Source organism: Oncorhynchus masou, chromosome 9, assembly GCF_036934945.1.
Source record: "Oncorhynchus masou masou isolate Uvic2021 chromosome 9, UVic_Omas_1.1, whole genome shotgun sequence".
Taxonomy (NCBI): domain Eukaryota; kingdom Metazoa; phylum Chordata; class Actinopteri; order Salmoniformes; family Salmonidae; genus Oncorhynchus; species Oncorhynchus masou.
The window spans coordinates 4,557,720-4,575,554 of NC_088220.1; the positions used below are offsets into that span (position 1 = coordinate 4,557,720).

A 17,835-nucleotide genomic window follows, 5' to 3' on the forward strand; every position below is an offset into this window, starting at 1 on the left:
TATAGCTCTCTGAGGAGGAGAGGGGTGTGGTGGAGGGGGAGGAGAGGGCTAGCCTGGCCACCTAGCTGTGTCACCAGGAGAGGGGAGGGTTTGCTCTGCCAACAGGGAGGGAGAGAGTCAGCCCATCCTGCTTAACTACTGTAGCTTTCTGCCACATTTTGGGTTGCCAGGAGGGCCTCAAGACAAGGTATGTTTGCATTAGCGTTAGGGTAAGAGGGGAGGGCTGAGATCAGCAGTAGGCGTGTAACTCATTTGGTGAGAGCAGCGAGTGGCCTAAGGTGTCTGGTTGTCCTTGGTTCTTAAAATGACACGGGTGTCAGCGAAGGGAATACGCTGGATCAATGTCATTTTAACTTGTATTACTTTGTCAGATACGTTTTAATGCATTCAGCAAAGGGCAGTTCTATGATTTCTATGGAGCTGGAGGATATTTGTTTGGGGACAGACTGGCTTTTGGATAGTATGTGGAACAAGAGTGGACAAGCCTAAAAACATACTCTCTAAGTGTCCCTCTGTTTGTTTCCTGGATATTGTGTCATGAATTGTACTAGACCTACATTATTTGTCTGTCTGTCGCAAAACGTTTTGCTACGTTGTGCTCTAATGAATACAACCCAGATTATCATCCACCTCTGATCTGAATGACACAGAGGGCCACAGTATTCAGTGAACAGCAGAGGGCCACAGTATTCAGTGAACAGCAGAGGGCCACAGTATTCAGTGAACAGCAGAGGGCCACAGTATTCAGGGAACAGCAGAGGGCCACAGTGTGAACACTTATTTTAACTTAATATAATACATCAATAAAATCAATTTAGCCTCAAGTAAATAATGAAACGTGTTGGAGAAGAAAGTAAAAGTGCAATATGTGCCATGTAAGAAAGCTAACGTTTAAGTTCCTTGCTCAGAACTTGAACATATGAAAGCTGGTGATTCCTTTTAACATGAATCTTCAATATTCCCAGGTAAGAAGTTTTAGGTTGTAGTTATTATAGGAATTATAGGACTATTTCCTTCTACCATTTGTATTTCATTAACCTTTGACTATTGGATGTTCTTATAGGCACTTTAGTATTGCCAGTGTAACAGTATAGCTTCAGTCCCTCGCCTTGCTCCTCCCTGGGCTCGAACCAGCAACACAATGACAATTGGCGCACGCTAACTAGCTAGCCATTTAACTTCGGTTACACCAGCCTTATCTCGGGAGTTGATAGGCTTGAAGTCATAAACAGCGCAATGCTTGACGCACAATGAAGAGCTGCTGGCACTTCTAGGGCGCTACATCTTTGACTCATTCCAGCACTAGTCTATCACCTCTGATTCAGCTAATCAGTTAATCAGCACATGTTAATTGTTTATAGTTGCTGTGTGTGAAACTGCTAGGTGTTCCAATGGAGGGCTTGTTTGGGAAACACTGTCTGCCCTATTCTCTATATAGGACAGTGGTCAAAACTAGTGGTCTATTAAGGAAATGGGCTGCATGAGGTAGTGTGTATTAATGAGGGAAGAAAAACAATTTTAATCAATTTTAGAATTGGGCTGTAATGTAACAAAATGTGGAAAAAGTCAAGGGGTCTGAATACTTTCCGAATGCGCTCTGTATACTGTAACCCTTTCTGTGTGTGTGTGTGTGTGTGTGTGTATAACCCTGTCTCCTCTCTCTCTAGGCCATGAGTATATACTGTATAACCCTCCACGGCCCGGCACCATGGGGCTTCAGACTTCAGGGAGGGAAGGACTTCAGCATGCCCCTGACTGTGTCCAGGGTAAGCTTGGGGTGTGTGTGTTGTACTGTACTGTACTGTATTTTACTATTTGTACCGTATTTTACAAATTTGTCTTAGCAAGTTGCTAAAATAAGTTGTTAGCCACTAATGCTAACCGCTAGTTAGCTGGCTAGCTAATACTGATACCAGTGCTGGTGCCTAAATCAGTTTTTTTTTTGTGCAACAGTATCTTCTAAATCAGAATGGAATAGGTGAAGCATGAAGTCAGAGAAAACGTTTAATGTAGCCAAAGATTATAGGGTCCCACTCCCCTGGGGACACACTGATCAACACTTTGGTTCCTACCCTGTCACAATAACACCTACTACTATTCTAATTCTATGAGCCTCCTGGCTTTTTCATTGGTTGTCATGTGAAACAACACTGTGTTCAAAATACCCACTATTACATTCTAACCATACTGTGTAGGGAATAGGATGGCGTTTGGGATGTACACAACGTGTATGATGTCAGAAGTCTCTGAGTCGCTCCACTTCTCTCTGTCCTCAAAAGGACATCTTACTTAGTCTATGAACATCTTGTTACTGTATTATGGTCACTGTATCTTAGCTAAATCAATTGTCCGTAGCTAAAATTTGTGTGTCTGATTTTGTTCAATAGCCAGCCGTTTTATGAACTGAGTGACACACAGAACAGGGTTTACACACACACACACACACGCACTCTCTCTCACTCAAAGGTCTATGTGTCATCCTGTGGAGGTAACAGCTAAGTCAGCCTGTCAGCACTCTGTGGTTCTTCCTACCTCTGTTACCAGCTCTCCCGCCCGCCCTCTCGCCTGCCCTCTCTCCCGCCCGACATCCCTCTCTCCCGCTCGTCCTCTCGCCTGCCCGCTCTCCCGCCCGCCCGCCCTCTCTCCCGCCCGCCCTCTCGCCTGCCCGCTCGCTCGCCCTCTCGCATGCCCTCACTCAGTACCATCTGTTTCCTCTGGATCTGTGACAGGATTGTCTCTTCAAACCGCACCGAACGGAGTCCTTTATCTGAGCGTAGGCCTGATCCCATTTAGTCTATTGTTTGGTTGATAAGCTGTTGGTCAACCAATATTTAATTTTGTTGTCAAGCAGTCACAAATAGATGTGTTTTTCATGGCACACAAACACCTGTCTCATTAAGACTAATACATTGGGGAGGTCGCGGGGAGGTCGCATTGATTGATTGATAAACACTATCTAATCTCTCACCAGTAGTAGCTACATTTTACTGTGAATTCCCATCATTTCTAATATACACTGCTCAAAAAATAAAGGGAACACTTAAACAACACAATGTAACTCCAAGTCAATCACACTTCTGTGAAATCAAACTGTCCACTTAGGAAGCAACACTGATTGACAATGCATTTCAATAAAGGAGTGGTTCTGAAAAATAGTATTTAACAAGAATATTGCTTCATTCAGATCTAGGATGTGTTATTTTAGTGTTCTCTTTATTTTTTTGAGCAGTGTATAATGTTGGTTTGGTTACTGTCATTTCTGCTGAATGCATTCGGTTTGTTATTAGTCGTTTACTGTTGTCATTGTCTGATTGGACTCGTTGTTTTGCAGAGCTCACAACCTATGTTACACTTGTGAGTTTTTGTTTATTTAATTCCATTTTAAGAGCTTTGTTAGTTTATGAATAGTCTTTTTTGTTTGGAATGCTCCTGTCGTTGTTGAGTAGGGACTAGGGTTGGATGGCGGACTAGGGTTGGATGGCGGACTAGGGTTGGATGGCGGACTAGGGTTGGATGGCGGACTAGGGTTGGATGGCGGACTAGGGTTGGATGGCGGACGCCTCGTTACTGGGATTAACCGTCCGAAACGGTTCCCTTTTCCCGGGATGATAAAACAGAAATTATAATAAATTATTCATATGAACAGCCGGGCGTAAAATGGAACTGTTAAATCACGACCTCTGCATGATGAATCATCAACGCTCTGGGTGGGGGACGGACGGGACCGTCTCTGGGTGGGGGACGGACGGACGGGACCGTCTCTGGGTGGGGGACGGACGGACGGACGGACGGGACCGCCTCTGGGTGGGGGGACGGACGGGACCGTCTCTGGGTGGGGGACGGACGGGACCGTCTCTGGGTGGGGGACGGACGGGACCGCCTCTGGGTGGGGGACGGACGGACGGGACCGCCTCTGGGTGGGGGACGGACGGACGGGACCGCCTCTGGGTGGGGGACGGACGGGACGGGACCGCCTCTGGGTGGGGGACGGACGGGACGGGACCGCCTCTGGGTGGGGGACGGACGGGACGGGACCGCCTCTGGGTGGGGGACGGACGGGACCGCCTCTGGGTGGGGGACGGACGGGACCGCCTCTGGGTGGGGGACGGACGGGACCGGACCGCCTCTGGGTGGGGACGGACGGGACCGCCTCTGGGTGGGGGACGGACGGGACATTTACATTTAAGTCATTTGGCAGACGCTCTTATCCACAGCGACTTACAAATTGGTGAATTCACCTTATGACATCCAGTGGAACAGCCACTTTACAATAGTGCATCTAAATCATTTAAGGGGGGTGGGGTGAGAAGGGACCGGCTCTGGGTGGGGGACGGACGGGACCGGCTCTGGGTGGGGGACGGACGGACGGGACCGTCTCTGGGTGGGGGACGGACGGGACCGTCTCTGGGTGGGGGACGGACGGACGGGACTCTCTCTGGGTGGGGGACGGACGGACGGGACTCTCTCTGGGTGGGGGACGGACGGACGGGACCCTCTCTGGGTGGGGGACGGACGGACGGGACCGTCTCTGGGTGGGGTACGGACGGACGGGACTCTCTCTGGGTGGGGGACGGACGGACGGGACCCTCTCTGGGTGGGGGACGGACGGACGGGACCCTCTCTGGGTGGGGGACGGACGGACGGACGGGACCCTCTCTGGGTGGGGGACGGACGGACGGGACCGTCTCTGGGTGGGGGACGGACGGACGGACGGGACCGTCTCTGGGTGGGGGACGGACGGGACCGGCTCTGGGTGGGGGACGGACGGGACCATCTCTGTTGCTATTACAGCTTGTACATTAGAATAAAGACATAACTGCTTAGAGGTTTGGTGTCTGGATGACTAATGGTTTGTCCCGGTCGTTCTCACTCACACAGAGGTACACACACTCACTCACACACATCGTTCTAAACCAATAGCAGGGGAACTGTCTATAAAGTCACAATCAGTTACCTGACAGATCCAGCACCTATAATCCTCCTAATAAATCAGACCTCCTCCAAGCGACCAACTACATGAGCTATAGGGACACAGCCAATGGTTTGTGGATCTGTAAATATAGTGATTGCTTAGCTTTGGGCCCCGTGGAGACACAGAGGTCCAGACATCTGGTTTCTATCTCCGAGCACATTTCACAGTGTTGAAATCAAACTCGTACGGAATCAGGAAATTACACATCAAGATAAATAAAATATATAATAAAATATATAATAAATAAAAGGCGGTGAGATTTGTGACTGGTTCCAGAGGTGGTGTTGATATCATCGGGGGAGGGGGTCAGAGATAGGGGGTCAGAGCTAGAGGTGATATCATCGGGGGAGGGGGTCAGAGCTAGAGGTGATATCATCGGGCGAGGGGGTCAGAGCTAGAGGTGATATCATCGGGGGAGGGGGTCAGAGCTGGAGGTGATATCATCGGGCGGGCGGGGTCAGAGCTAGAGGTGATATCATCGGGGGAGGGGTCAGAGCAAGAGGTGATATCATCGGGGGAGGGGGTCAGAGCTGGAGGTGATATCATCGGGGCGAGGGGTCAGAGCTGGAGGTGATATCATCGGGGCGAGGGGTCAGAGCTGGAGGTGATATCATCGGGGCGAGGGGTCAGAGCTGGAGGTGATATCATCGGGGCGAGGGGTCAGAGCTGGAGGTGATATCATCGGGGCGAGGGGTCAGAGCTGGAGGTGATATCATCATGTCGGCTGTTTTCTGATAGTGTTCACTTTTCCTGTGGGTGTGTTCACTGCTCACACACACACGGACTTGGGGGTGGCCTAATAACTCAAGGTTGACTGATACATTGCCTGAGGGAGGACGGATAAATATAAAACTTGCTTTAGCTGGTTAAATGTGAATGGCTTGTGTCATCATCACTAACTCGTTATCAGGGCTGGTTAACGTTAAATGTTGGTTTGGTTACTGTCATTTCTGCTGAATGCATTCGGTTTGTTATTAGTCGTTTACTGTTGTCATTGTCTGATTGGACTCGTTGTTTTGCAGAGCTCACAACCTATGTTACACTTGTGAGTTTTTGTTTATTTAATTCCATTTTAAGAGCTTTGTTAGTTTATGAATAGTCTTTTTTGTTTGGAATGCTCCTGTCGTTGTTGAGTAGGGACTAGGGTTGGATGGCGGACTAGGGTTGGATGGCGGACTAGGGTTGGATGGCGGACTAGGGTTGGATGGCGGACTAGGGTTGGATGGCGGACTAGGGTTGGATGGCGGACGCCTCGTTACTGGGATTAACCGTCCGAAACGGTTCCCTTTTCCCGGGATGATAAAACAGAAATTATAATAAATTATTCATATGAACAGCCGGGCGTAAAATGGAACTGTTAAATCACGACCTCTGCATGATGAATCATCAACGCTCTGGGTGGGGACGGACGGGACCGTCTCTGGGTGGGGGACGGACGGGACCGCCTCTGGGTGGGGGACGGACGGACGGGACCGTCTCTGGGTGGGGACGGACGGACGGACGGACGGGACCGCCTCTGGGTGGGGACGGACGGGACCGTCTCTGGGGGGGGACGGACGGGACCGTCTCTGGGTGGGGGACGGACGGGACCGCCTCTGGGTGGGGGACGGACGGACGGGACCGCCTCTGGGTGGGGGACGGACGGACGGGACCGCCTCTGGGTGGGGGACGGACGGGACGGGACCGCCTCTGGGGGTGGGGGACGGACGGGACGGGGACCGCCTCTGGGTGGGGACGGACGGGACGGGACCGCCTCTGGGTGGGGACGGACGGGACCGCCTCTGGGTGGGGACGGACGGGACCGCCTCTGGGTGGGGACGGACGGGACCGGACCGCCTCTGGGTGGGGACGGACGGGACCGCCTCTGGGTGGGGACGGACGGGACATTTACATTTAAGTCATTTGGCAGACGCTCTTATCCACAGCGACTTACAAATTGGTGAATTCACCTTATGACATCCAGTGGAACAGCCACTTTACAATAGTGCATCTAAATCATTTAAGGGGGGTGGGGTGAGAAGGGACCGGCTCTGGGTGGGGGACGGACGGGACCGGCTCTGGGTGGGGGACGGACGGACGGGACCGTCTCTGGGTGGGGGACGGACGGGACCGTCTCTGGGTGGGGGGACGGACGGACGGGACTCTCTCTGGGTGGGGGACGGACGGACGGGACTCTCTCTGGGTGGGGACGGACGGACGGGACCCTCTCTGGGTGGGGGACGGACGGACGGGACCGTCTCTGGGTGGGGGTACGGACGGACGGGACTCTCTCTGGGTGGGGGGGACGGACGGACGGGACCCTCTCTGGGTGGGGGACGGACGGACGGGACCCTCTCTGGGTGGGGGGGACGGACGGACGGGACCCTCTCTGGGTGGGGACGGACGGACGGGACCCTCTCTGGGTGGGGACGGACGGGGGACGGACTGGGTGGGGGACGGGACGGGACCGTCTCTGGGTGGGGGACGGACGGGACCGGCTCTGGGTGGGGACGGACGGGACCATCTCTGTTGCTATTACAGCTTGTACATTAGAATAAAGACATAACTGCTTAGAGGTTTGGTGTCTGGATGACTAATGGTTTGTCCCGGTCGTTCTCACTCACACAGAGGTACACACACTCACTCACACACATCGTTCTAAACCAATAGCAGGGGAACTGTCTATAAAGTCACAATCAGTTACCTGACAGATCCAGCACCTATAATCCTCCTAATAAATCAGACCTCCTCCAAGCGACCAACTACATGAGCTATAGGGACACAGCCAATGGTTTGTGGATCTGTAAATATAGTGATTGCTTAGCTTTGGGCCCCGTGGAGACACAGAGGTCCAGACATCTGGTTTCTATCTCCGAGCACATTTCACAGTGTTGAAATCAAACTCGTACGGAATCAGGAAATTACACATCAAGATAAATAAAATATATAATAAAATATATAATAAATAAAAGGCGGTGAGATTTGTGACTGGTTCCAGAGGTGGTGTTGATATCATCGGGGGAGGGGGTCAGAGATAGGGGGTCAGAGCTAGAGGTGATATCATCGGGGGGAGGGGGTCAGAGCTAGAGGTGATATCATCGGGCGAGGGGGTCAGAGCTAGAGGTGATATCATCGGGGGGAGGGGGTCAGAGCTGGAGGTGATATCATCGGGCGAGGGGGTCAGAGCTAGAGGTGATATCATCGGGGGAGGGGTCAGAGCAAGAGGTGATATCATCGGGGGGAGGGGGTCAGAGCTGGAGGTGATATCATCGGGCGAGGGGTCAGAGCTGGAGGTGATATCATCGGGCGAGGGGTCAGAGCTGGAGGTGATATCATCGGGGCGAGGGGTCAGAGCTGGAGGTGATATCATCGGGGCGAGGGGTCAGAGCTGGAGGTGATATCATCGGGGCGAGGGGTCAGAGCTGGAGGTGATATCATCATGTCGGCTGTTTTCTGATAGTGTTCACTTTTCCTGTGGGTGTGTTCACTGCTCACACACACACGGACTTGGGGGTGGCCTAATAACTCAAGGTTGACTGATACATTGCCTGAGGGAGGACGGATAAATATAAAACTTGCTTTAGCTGGTTAAATGTGAATGGCTTGTGTCATCATCACTAACTCGTTATCAGGGCTGGTTAACGTTAAAGGCTGGTTAGCGAATAGGATGAAGGCAGGCCGGTTAACGACTAGGATGAAGGCAGGCCGGTTAACGACTAGGATGAAGGCAGGCCGGTTAACGACTAGGATGAAGGCAGGCCGGTTAACGACTAGGATGAAGGCAGGCCGGTTAACGACTAGGATGAAGGCAGGCCGGTTAACGACTAGGATGAAGGCAGGCCGGTTAACGACTAGGATGAAGGCAGGCCGGTTAACGACTAGGATGAAGGCAGGCCGGTTAACGACTAGGATGAAGGCAGGCCGGTTAACGACTAGGATGAAGGCAGGCCGGTTAACGACTAGGATGAAGGCAGGCCGGTTAACGACTAGGATGAAGGCAGGCCGGTTAACGACTAGGATGAAGGCAGGCCGGTTAACGACTAGGATGAAGGCAGGCCGGTTAACGACTAGGATGAAGGCAGGCCGGTTAACGACTAGGATGAAGGCAGGCCGGTTAACGACTAGGATGAAGGCAGGCCGGTTAACGACTAGGATGAAGGCAGGCCGGTTAACGACTAGGATGAAGGCAGGCCGGTTAACGACTAGGATGAAGGCAGGCCGGTTAACGACTAGGATGAAGGCAGGCCGGTTAACGACTAGGATGAAGGCAGGCCGGTTAACGACTAGGATGAAGGCAGGCCGGTTAACGACTAGGATGAAGGCAGGCCGGTTAACGACTAGGATGAAGGCAGGCCGGTTAACGACTAGGATGAAGGCAGGCCGGTTAACGACTAGGATGAAGGCAGGCCGGTTAACGACTAGGATGAAGGCAGGCCGGTTAACGACTAGGATGAAGGCAGGCCGGTTAACGACTAGGATGAAGGCAGGCCGGTTAACGACTAGGATGAAGGCAGGCCGGTTAACGACTAGGATGAAGGCAGGCCGGTTAACGACTAGGATGAAGGCAGGCCGGTTAACGACTAGGATGAAGGCAGGCCGGTTAACGACTAGGATGAAGGCAGGCCGGTTAACGACTAGGATGAAGGCAGGCCGGTTAACGACTAGGATGAAGGCAGGCCGGTTAACGACTAGGATGAAGGCTGTTTTTTTAGCTGGTTTATGTGAATGACTTTACATTACGTTACTATCAACTCAGATCACATTTTATTCGTCACATATAATTGGTGAACAACAAGTGTACACTAACAGGGAAGTCTGTTACATACGAGTCCTTCCCAACCATGTAGAGAGACAACACACTTATTATATTAACCACTGTTAATGCTAGGGTTCTCACTGATATATACTGGCCCCTAGAGATCTGTGTTAATGCTAGGGGTTCTCACTGATATATACTGGCCCCTAGAGCTCTGTGTTAATGCTAGGGGTTCTCACTGATATATACTGGCCCCTAGAGCTCTGTGTTAATGCTAGGGTTCTCACTGATATATACTGGCCCCTAGAGCTCTGTGTTAATGCTAGGGTTCTCACTGATATATACTGGCCCCTAGAGCTCTGTGTTAATGCTAGGTGTTATATACTGGCCCCTAGAGCTCTGTGTTAATGCTAGGGTTCTCACTGATATATACTGGCCCCTAGAGCTCTGTGTTAATGCTAGGGGTTCTCACTGATATATACTGATATATACTGGCCCCTACAGCTCTGTGTTAATGCTAGGGGTTCTCACTGATATATACTGATATATACTGGCCCCTACAGCTCTGTGTTAATGCTAAGTGTTATATACTGGCCCCTACAGCTCTGTGTTAATGCTCGGGGTTCTCACTGATATATACTGATATATACTGGCCCCTACAGCTCTGTGTTAATGCTAGGGTTCTCACTGATATATACTGATATATATATACTGGCCCCTACAGCTCTGTGTTAATGCTAGGTGTTATATACTGGCCCCTACAGCTCTGTGTTAATGCTCGGGGTTCTCACTGATATATACTGATATATACTGGCCCCTACAGCTCTGTGTTAATGCTAGGGTTCTCACTGATATATACTGATATATATATATATATATATATATATATATACTGGCCCCTACAGCTCTGTGTTAATGCTCGGGGTTCTCACTGTTATATACTGATATATACTGGCCCCTACAGCTCTGTGTTAATGCTCGGGGTTCTCACTGATATATACTGATATATATATATATATATACTGGCCCCTACAGCTCTGTGTTAATGCTAGGTGTTATATACTGGCCCCTAGAGCTCTGTGTTAATGCTAGGTGTTATGTACTGGCCCCTAGAGCTCTGTGTTAATGCTAGGTGTTATATACTGGCCCCTAGAGCTCTGTGTTAATGCTAGGTGTTATATACTGGTCCCTAGAGCTCTGTGTTAATGTTAGGTGTTATATACTGGCCCCTAGAGCTCTGTGTTAATGCTAGGTGTTATATACTGGCCCCTAGAGCTCTGTGTTAATGCTAGGTGTTATATACTGGCCCCTACAGCTCTGTGTTAATGCTAGGTGTTATATACTGGCCCCTAGAGCTCTGTGTTAATGCTAGGTGTTATGTACTGGACCCTAGAGCTCTGTGTTAATGCTAGGTGTTATATACTGGCCCCTAGAGCTCTGTGTTAATGCTAGGTGTTATGTACTGGCCCCTACATCTTTTTTACAAAGGTAAGGTCTTAAATAAAAGCCTTCATCTTGTTAAACCTGGATGACTTATGTTATGAATCACTTCCACACTGACATGGCTGTTTCTTCCTTGACTTACTGCTAGGAGCTGACATTGGTGTATACGTCTAGCAGTAGGCTTTGTTACAATGACTGGTTCATGTAAATGTGTTGTGAATCACTATCAGAACGTCACCCCGCTCCTCCGCTCTCTCCACTGGCTTCCAGTTGAAGCTCGCATCCGCTACAAGACCATGGTGCTTGCCTACGGAGCTGTGAGGGGAACGGCACCGCAGTACCTCCAGGCTCTGATCAGGCCCTACACCCAAGCAAGGGCACTGCGTTCATCCTCCTCTGGCCTGCTCGCCTCCCTGCCATTGAGGAAGTACAGTTCCCGCTCAGCCCAGTCAAAACTGTTCGCTGCTCTGGCCCCCCAATGGTGGAACAAACTCCCTCACGACGCCAGGACAGCGGAGTCAATCACCACCTTCCGGAGACACCTGAAACCCCACCTCTTCAAGGAATACCTAGGATAGGATAAGTAATCCTTCTCACCCCCCCCCTTAATGACTTAGATGCACTATTGTAAAGTGGCTGTTCCACTGGATGTCAGAAGGTGAATTCACCAATTTGTAAGTCGCTCTGGATAAGAGCGTCTGCTAAATGACTTAAATGTAAATGTAAACTATATTTACCTTGAGTTAGTATCTATTGTCACTGGGGTGGATACTGGAGCCTTACAGCAGCCAGCAGGCTCTACTTTCCATTTCTCAAGAGGGATATTTACGGGCTTCCATCAGCTGTGCTGTGAGTGATGTAAGGAGAAGCTGGCTAGCTGTGTGTCTCCGAGGGCCAGAGCTCAGCCCTGAACAACCTGGACTCAGGGATAGACATAACATCATACACATAAATCCGGGGGCACTCCATTTAGTATGAAATGTCACAAATGACAATTGGTATGATACACTATATATCAAGTACACGAGATGGAGACCGGTATGTGGATCTGCAAGTTTTAACATCTTTATTTATTTAACCAGATATGTGTCACAGGAATTTCATAATTCTCACTTGTGTACATTAATTAAAAACTGCCTGTCTGTTTCTAAGAATTTGTAAGATGCTTATTTGTATAAAATAGACAGGGACCAGTCTTATCAAAATTAGATAATAGGATTTATTCTCGGAGCGCGCTGCCATGTAACCACGAACAACAGTTTATGTACAAAATATGACGTCATAGGTTATAAAATGTCTTTCCCCCTATCGACCAGGACAAAGCAGGTTCAAAAGTTTATTCCAACCTCCTAGCACACACAGACACATACATACACACACATCAAGATTAACTTCTGTAGTCTCACCACCATCTTTCCCTACTCAGCAGACAGTTCCAGGTAATGGAAAACCTAGGGAGACACTCGCTGCCTTATCTAAACATCCCAGAGCTAAGTTGAGTTGGTTCAACCATAGGTTAATGACTTTCTCTGCTTACTAAACCCACAACCCATTCCTCCCCAACCTAGTTGGAATGGTGTTTATTATGTTTAATTACTCCTTGTTCATAGTCCCATCCTTATGAACTAACATTATTGTATATTATATTATTATTGTAAAACAGGGTAGAGTTTGATAAGTTATAGTTCTATTTAAATGTAGATATTATTTAGTCATTATTCATAATATTTCTATCAGTAGGCTAGTTGAGAACAAGTTCTCATTTGCAACTGCGACCTGGCCAAGATAAAGCCAAGCAGTGTGACACAGACAACAACACAGAGTTACACATGGAGAAAACAATAAACAAAGCCAATAACACAATAAACAAGTCAATGACACAGTAGAAAAAAGAAAGTCTATATACAGTGTGTGCAAAAGGCATGAGGAGGTAGGCAATACATAGGCCATAGGAGAGAATAATTACAATTTAGCAGATTAACACTGGAGTAATAAATGAGCAGATGATGATGATGTGCAAGTAGAGATACTGGTGTGCAAAAGAGCAGAAAAGTAAATAAATATAAACAGTATGGGGATGAGGTAGGTAGATTGGGTGGGCTTTTTACCGATAGACTATGTACAGCTGCAGTGATCGGTTAGCTGCTCAGATAGCTGATGTTTGAAGTTGGTGAGGGAGATAAAAGTCTCCATAAAAGTCTCCGTCCGTCCGTTTTTTTTGTTGCTGCAATTCGTTCCAGTCACTGGCAGCAGAGGAACTGGAAGGAAAGGCAGCCAAATGAGGTGTTGGCTTTGGGGATGATCAGTGAGATACATCTGCTGTAACGCGTGCTACGGGTGGGTGTTGTTATCGTGACCTGAGATAAGGTGGAGCTTTACCTAGCATGGACTTATAGATGACCTGGAGCCAGTGGGTCTGGCGACGAATATGTAGCGAGGGCCAGCCGACTAGAGCGTACAGGTCGCAGTGGTGGGTGGTTTAAGGTGATTTGGTAACAAAACGGATGGCACTGTAATAGACTGCTTCCAGTTTGCTGAGTAGTGTTGGAAGCTATTTTGTAGATGACATCGCCGAAGTCGAGGATCGCTAGGCTAGTCAGTTTTACTAGGGTAAGTTTGGCGGCGTGGGTGAAGGAGGCTTTGTTGCGAAATAGAAAGTGGATTCTAGATTTGATTTTGGATTGGAGATGTTTAATATGAGTCTGGAAAGAGAGTTTACAGTCTAGCCAGACACCTGGGGGGGACGCTGTTGGCCGGGGTTGGAGTAGCCAGTAGGAAGGCATGGCCAGCAGTTGAGAGATGCTTGTTGAAATTTTTGATTATCATGGATTTATCAGTGGTGACCGTGTTACCTAGCCTCAGTGCAGTGGAAAATGTTGTAGTTGGGGATGGAAATTGTTGGTGGCCTTCCTGAGCCAGGATTCAGACACAGCAAGGTCATCAGGGTTGGCAGAGTGTGCTAAAGCAGTGAGTAAAACAAACTTAGGGAGTAGGCTTCTGATGTTGACATGCATGAAACCAAGGCTTTTTCGATCACAGAAGTCAACAAATGAGGGTGCCTGGGGACACGCAGGCCCCAAGGAACAGAGGAGGAGTAGGATGAGGGTACAGCTAAAGACTATCAAAACTGTTCTCCTTGGGGACAAAGAATAAAAGGAGCAGATTTCTGGGCGTAGTAGAATAGATTCAGGGCATAATGTGCAGACTGGTATGGTGGGGTGCGGGTACAGCGGGGGTGAGCCCAGGCACCAGGTGATAAGAGAGGTTGTATCTCTGGATAAGCTGGTTATAATGGGTGAGGTCACCGCATGTGTGGGGGGTGGGACAAAGGAGGTATAATGAGTGGAACTAGCAGCTCCATTGTAAAATGAAACAATAACTAACCTAAACAGTATGCAAGGCATATGAGAGAGACATACAGCGAGGCATAAAGTAATCACAGGGGTTGATTTGGAGAGCTAGCTAAGACAACAGGTGAGACAACAACAGCTAATCAGCTAAAATGGCGATGAGGGGGTCGGGTAACTACACGCAGGGCCTGAGTGACTGAGTCATAGCCTAAGTTCGCGGCTGGGGCTGACAGATATTCAAATAAATAAACAGAACAGAGTATCGTGATTAATGGACAGTCCAGCAGGCTATGTAGCCAAGTGATCATAGGGTCCAGGGGGCAGCAGTAGATGGAACAGGGCAGCCGCCACTACATTAGCACGCGGGCGTCACAGTGTTTAAAGTTAGTAGCCCGGGGCTAGTAGAAGCGTCTGCTCCAACGTCCTTCGGAGGCCGGTTGAAGGCACAGCAGATGGAGTATTCGTCGGCAGACCTGGCGTGGTGGTGCGGCGGGGCGCCGTGTCGACTAAGGATCCAAGCCAGATGGCGAAAGAGGTGTTGTAATTTAGTTTTCTATCCGGGAGATGCGCCTGGCTCACGGCTAACTGGTGCTAGCTTCAGGGCAGGGGCGTTAGCCACTCGGTAGCAGCGGTGATCCGGTGCCAAGGTCCAGAGCTTACGGCAAGGATACGGTGGAGTAGTGTGTTCTAGCCGTGTTTGGGTGGAGTCCGAGGGGAACAACTGAGTAGGCCGGTGGATTCGTTTATTTCATCCCCACCCATTTTTATGACGTGTATACCAATCGAGCACACAGCCATGTAATCTCCACAGACAAACATTGGCAGTGGAATGGCCTTACTGAGGAGCTCAGTGACTTTCAACGTGGCACCGTCATAGGATGTTCGCTTTCCAACACGTCAGGTCGTCTAGTTTCTTCCCTGCTAGAGCTGCCCTGGTCAACTATAAGTGCTAAGTGGAAACGTCTACTATAAGTGGAAACGTCTAGGAGCAGCAACGGCTCGGCCGTAAAATGGTAGGCCACCAGCTCACAAAACGGGACCGCCAAGTGCTGAAGGGCGAAAACATCATCTGTCCACGGCTGTAAGTACAGTTAGTTAATACTGGGAAGGAGACTAGGAGAGGAGTCACCCCACAACAGTTAGTTAATACTGGGAAGGAGACTAGGAGAGGAGACACCCCACAACAGTTAGTTAATACTGGGAAGGAGACTAGGAGAGGAGTCACCCCACAACAGTTAGTTAATACTGGGAAGGAGACTAGGAGAGGAGACACCCCACAACAGTTAGTTAATACTGGGAAGGAGACTAGGAGAGGAGACACCCCACAACAGTTAGTTAATACTGGGAAGGAGACTAGGAGAGGAGTCACCCCACAACAGTTAGTTAATACTGGGAAGGAGACTAGGAGAGGAGACACCCCACAACAGTTAGTTAATACTGGGAAGGAGACTAGGAGAGGAGTCACCCCACAACAGTTAGTTAATACTGGGAAGGAGACTAGGAGAGGAGACACCCCACAACAGTTAGTTAATACTGGGAAGGAGACTAGGAGAGGAGTCACCCCACAACAGTTAGTTAATACTGGGAAGGAGACTAGGAGAGGAGTCACCCCACAACAGTTAGTTAATACTGGGAAGGAGACTAGGAGAGGAGACACCCCACAACAGTTAGTTAATACTGGGAAGGAGACTAGGAGAGGAGTCACCCCACAACAGTTAGTTAATACTAGGAAGGAGACTAGGAGAGGAGTCACCCCACAACAGTTAGTTAATACTGGGAAGGAGACTAGGAGAGGAGTCACCCCACAACAGTTAGTTAATACTGGGAAGGAGACTAGGAGAGGAGACACCCCACAACAGTTAGTTAATACTGGGAAGGAGACTAGGAGAGGAGTCACCCCACAACAGTTGGTCAATACTGGGAAGGAGACTAGGAGAGGAGTCACCCCACAACAGTTAGTTAATACTGGGAAGGAGACTAGGAGAGGAGTCACCCCACAACAGTTAGTTAATACTGGGAAGGAGACTAGGAGAGGAGACACCCCACAACAGTTAGTTAATACTAGGAAGGAGACTAGGAGAGGAGTCACCCCACAACAGTTAGTTAATACTGGGAAGGAGACTAGGAGAGGAGTCACCCCACAACAGTTAGTTAATACTGGGAAGGAGACTAGGAGAGGAGACACCCCACAACAGTTAGTTAATACTGGGAAGGAGACTAGGAGAGGAGTCACCCCACAACAGTTAGTTAATACTGGGAAGGAGACTAGGAGAGGAGACACCCCACAAGTTGGTTAATACTGGGAAGGAGACTAGGAGAGGAGTCACCCCACAACAGTTGGTCAATACTGGGAAGGAGACTAGGAGAGGAGACACCCCACAACAGTTGGTCAATACTGGGAAGGAGACTAGGAGAGGAGACACCCCACAAGTTGGTTAATACTGGGAAGGAGACTAGGAGAGGAGACACCCCACAAGTTGGTTAATACTGGGAAGGAGACTAGGAGAGGAGTCACCCCACAAGTTGGTTAATACTGGGAAGGAGACTAGGAGAGGAGACACCCCATAACAGTTGGTCAATACTGGGAAGGAGACTAGGAGAGGAGACACCCCACAACAGTTAGTTAATACTGGGAAGGAGACTAGGAGAGGAGTCACCCCACAACAGTTAGTTAATACTGGGAAGGAGACTAGGAGAGGAGTCACCCCACAACAGTTAGTTAATACTGGGAAGGAGACTAGGAGAGGAGTCACCCCACAACAGTTAGTTAATACTGGGAAGGAGACTAGGAGAGGAGACACCCCACAAGTTGGTTAATACTGGGAAGGAGACTAGGAGAGGAGTCACCCCACAAGTTGGTTAATACTGGGAAGGAGACTAGGAGAGGAGACACCCCATAACAGTTGGTCAATACTGGGAAGGAGAAGACACCCCACAACAGTTAGTTAATACTGGGAAGGAGACTAGGAGAGAGTCACCCCACAACAGTTAGTTAATACTGGGAAGGAGACTAGGAGAGGAGTCACCCCACAACAGTTAGTTAATACTGGGAAGGAGACTAGGAGAGGAGTCACCCCACAACAGTTAGTTAATACTGGGAAGGAGACTAGGAGAGGAGACACCCCACAACAGTTAGTTAATACTGGGAAGGAGACTAGGAGAGGAGTCACCCCACAACAGTTAGTTAATACTGGGAAGGAGACTAGGAGAGGAGTCACCCCACAACAGTTAGTTAATACTAGGAAGGAGACTAGGAGAGGAGACACCCCACAACAGTTAGTTAATACTGGGAAGGAGACTAGGAGAGGAGTCACCCCACAACAGTTAGTTAATAC

The 17,835-nt window shown here is 49.4% G+C and overlaps 1 protein-coding gene across 2 annotated transcripts in view; it reads left to right on the plus strand.

The window, feature by feature from the left end:
- Positions 1-17,835, plus strand: part of LOC135545441 (PDZ and LIM domain protein 7-like) — a 105,304-nt gene that overhangs the window by 2,326 nt on the left and 85,143 nt on the right. The window contains exons 1-2 of one of the 2 annotated variants that reach the window (XM_064973058.1): positions 95-187; positions 1,668-1,766. In XM_064973058.1, coding sequence (XP_064829130.1) covers positions 1,671-1,766 — 96 coding nt within the window. In that variant the 5' untranslated portion in view covers positions 95-187; positions 1,668-1,670. Of the gene's footprint in view, positions 1-94; positions 188-1,667; positions 1,767-17,835 lie in introns of those variants that run through there. The other variant, XM_064973057.1, reaches the window with a different exon arrangement.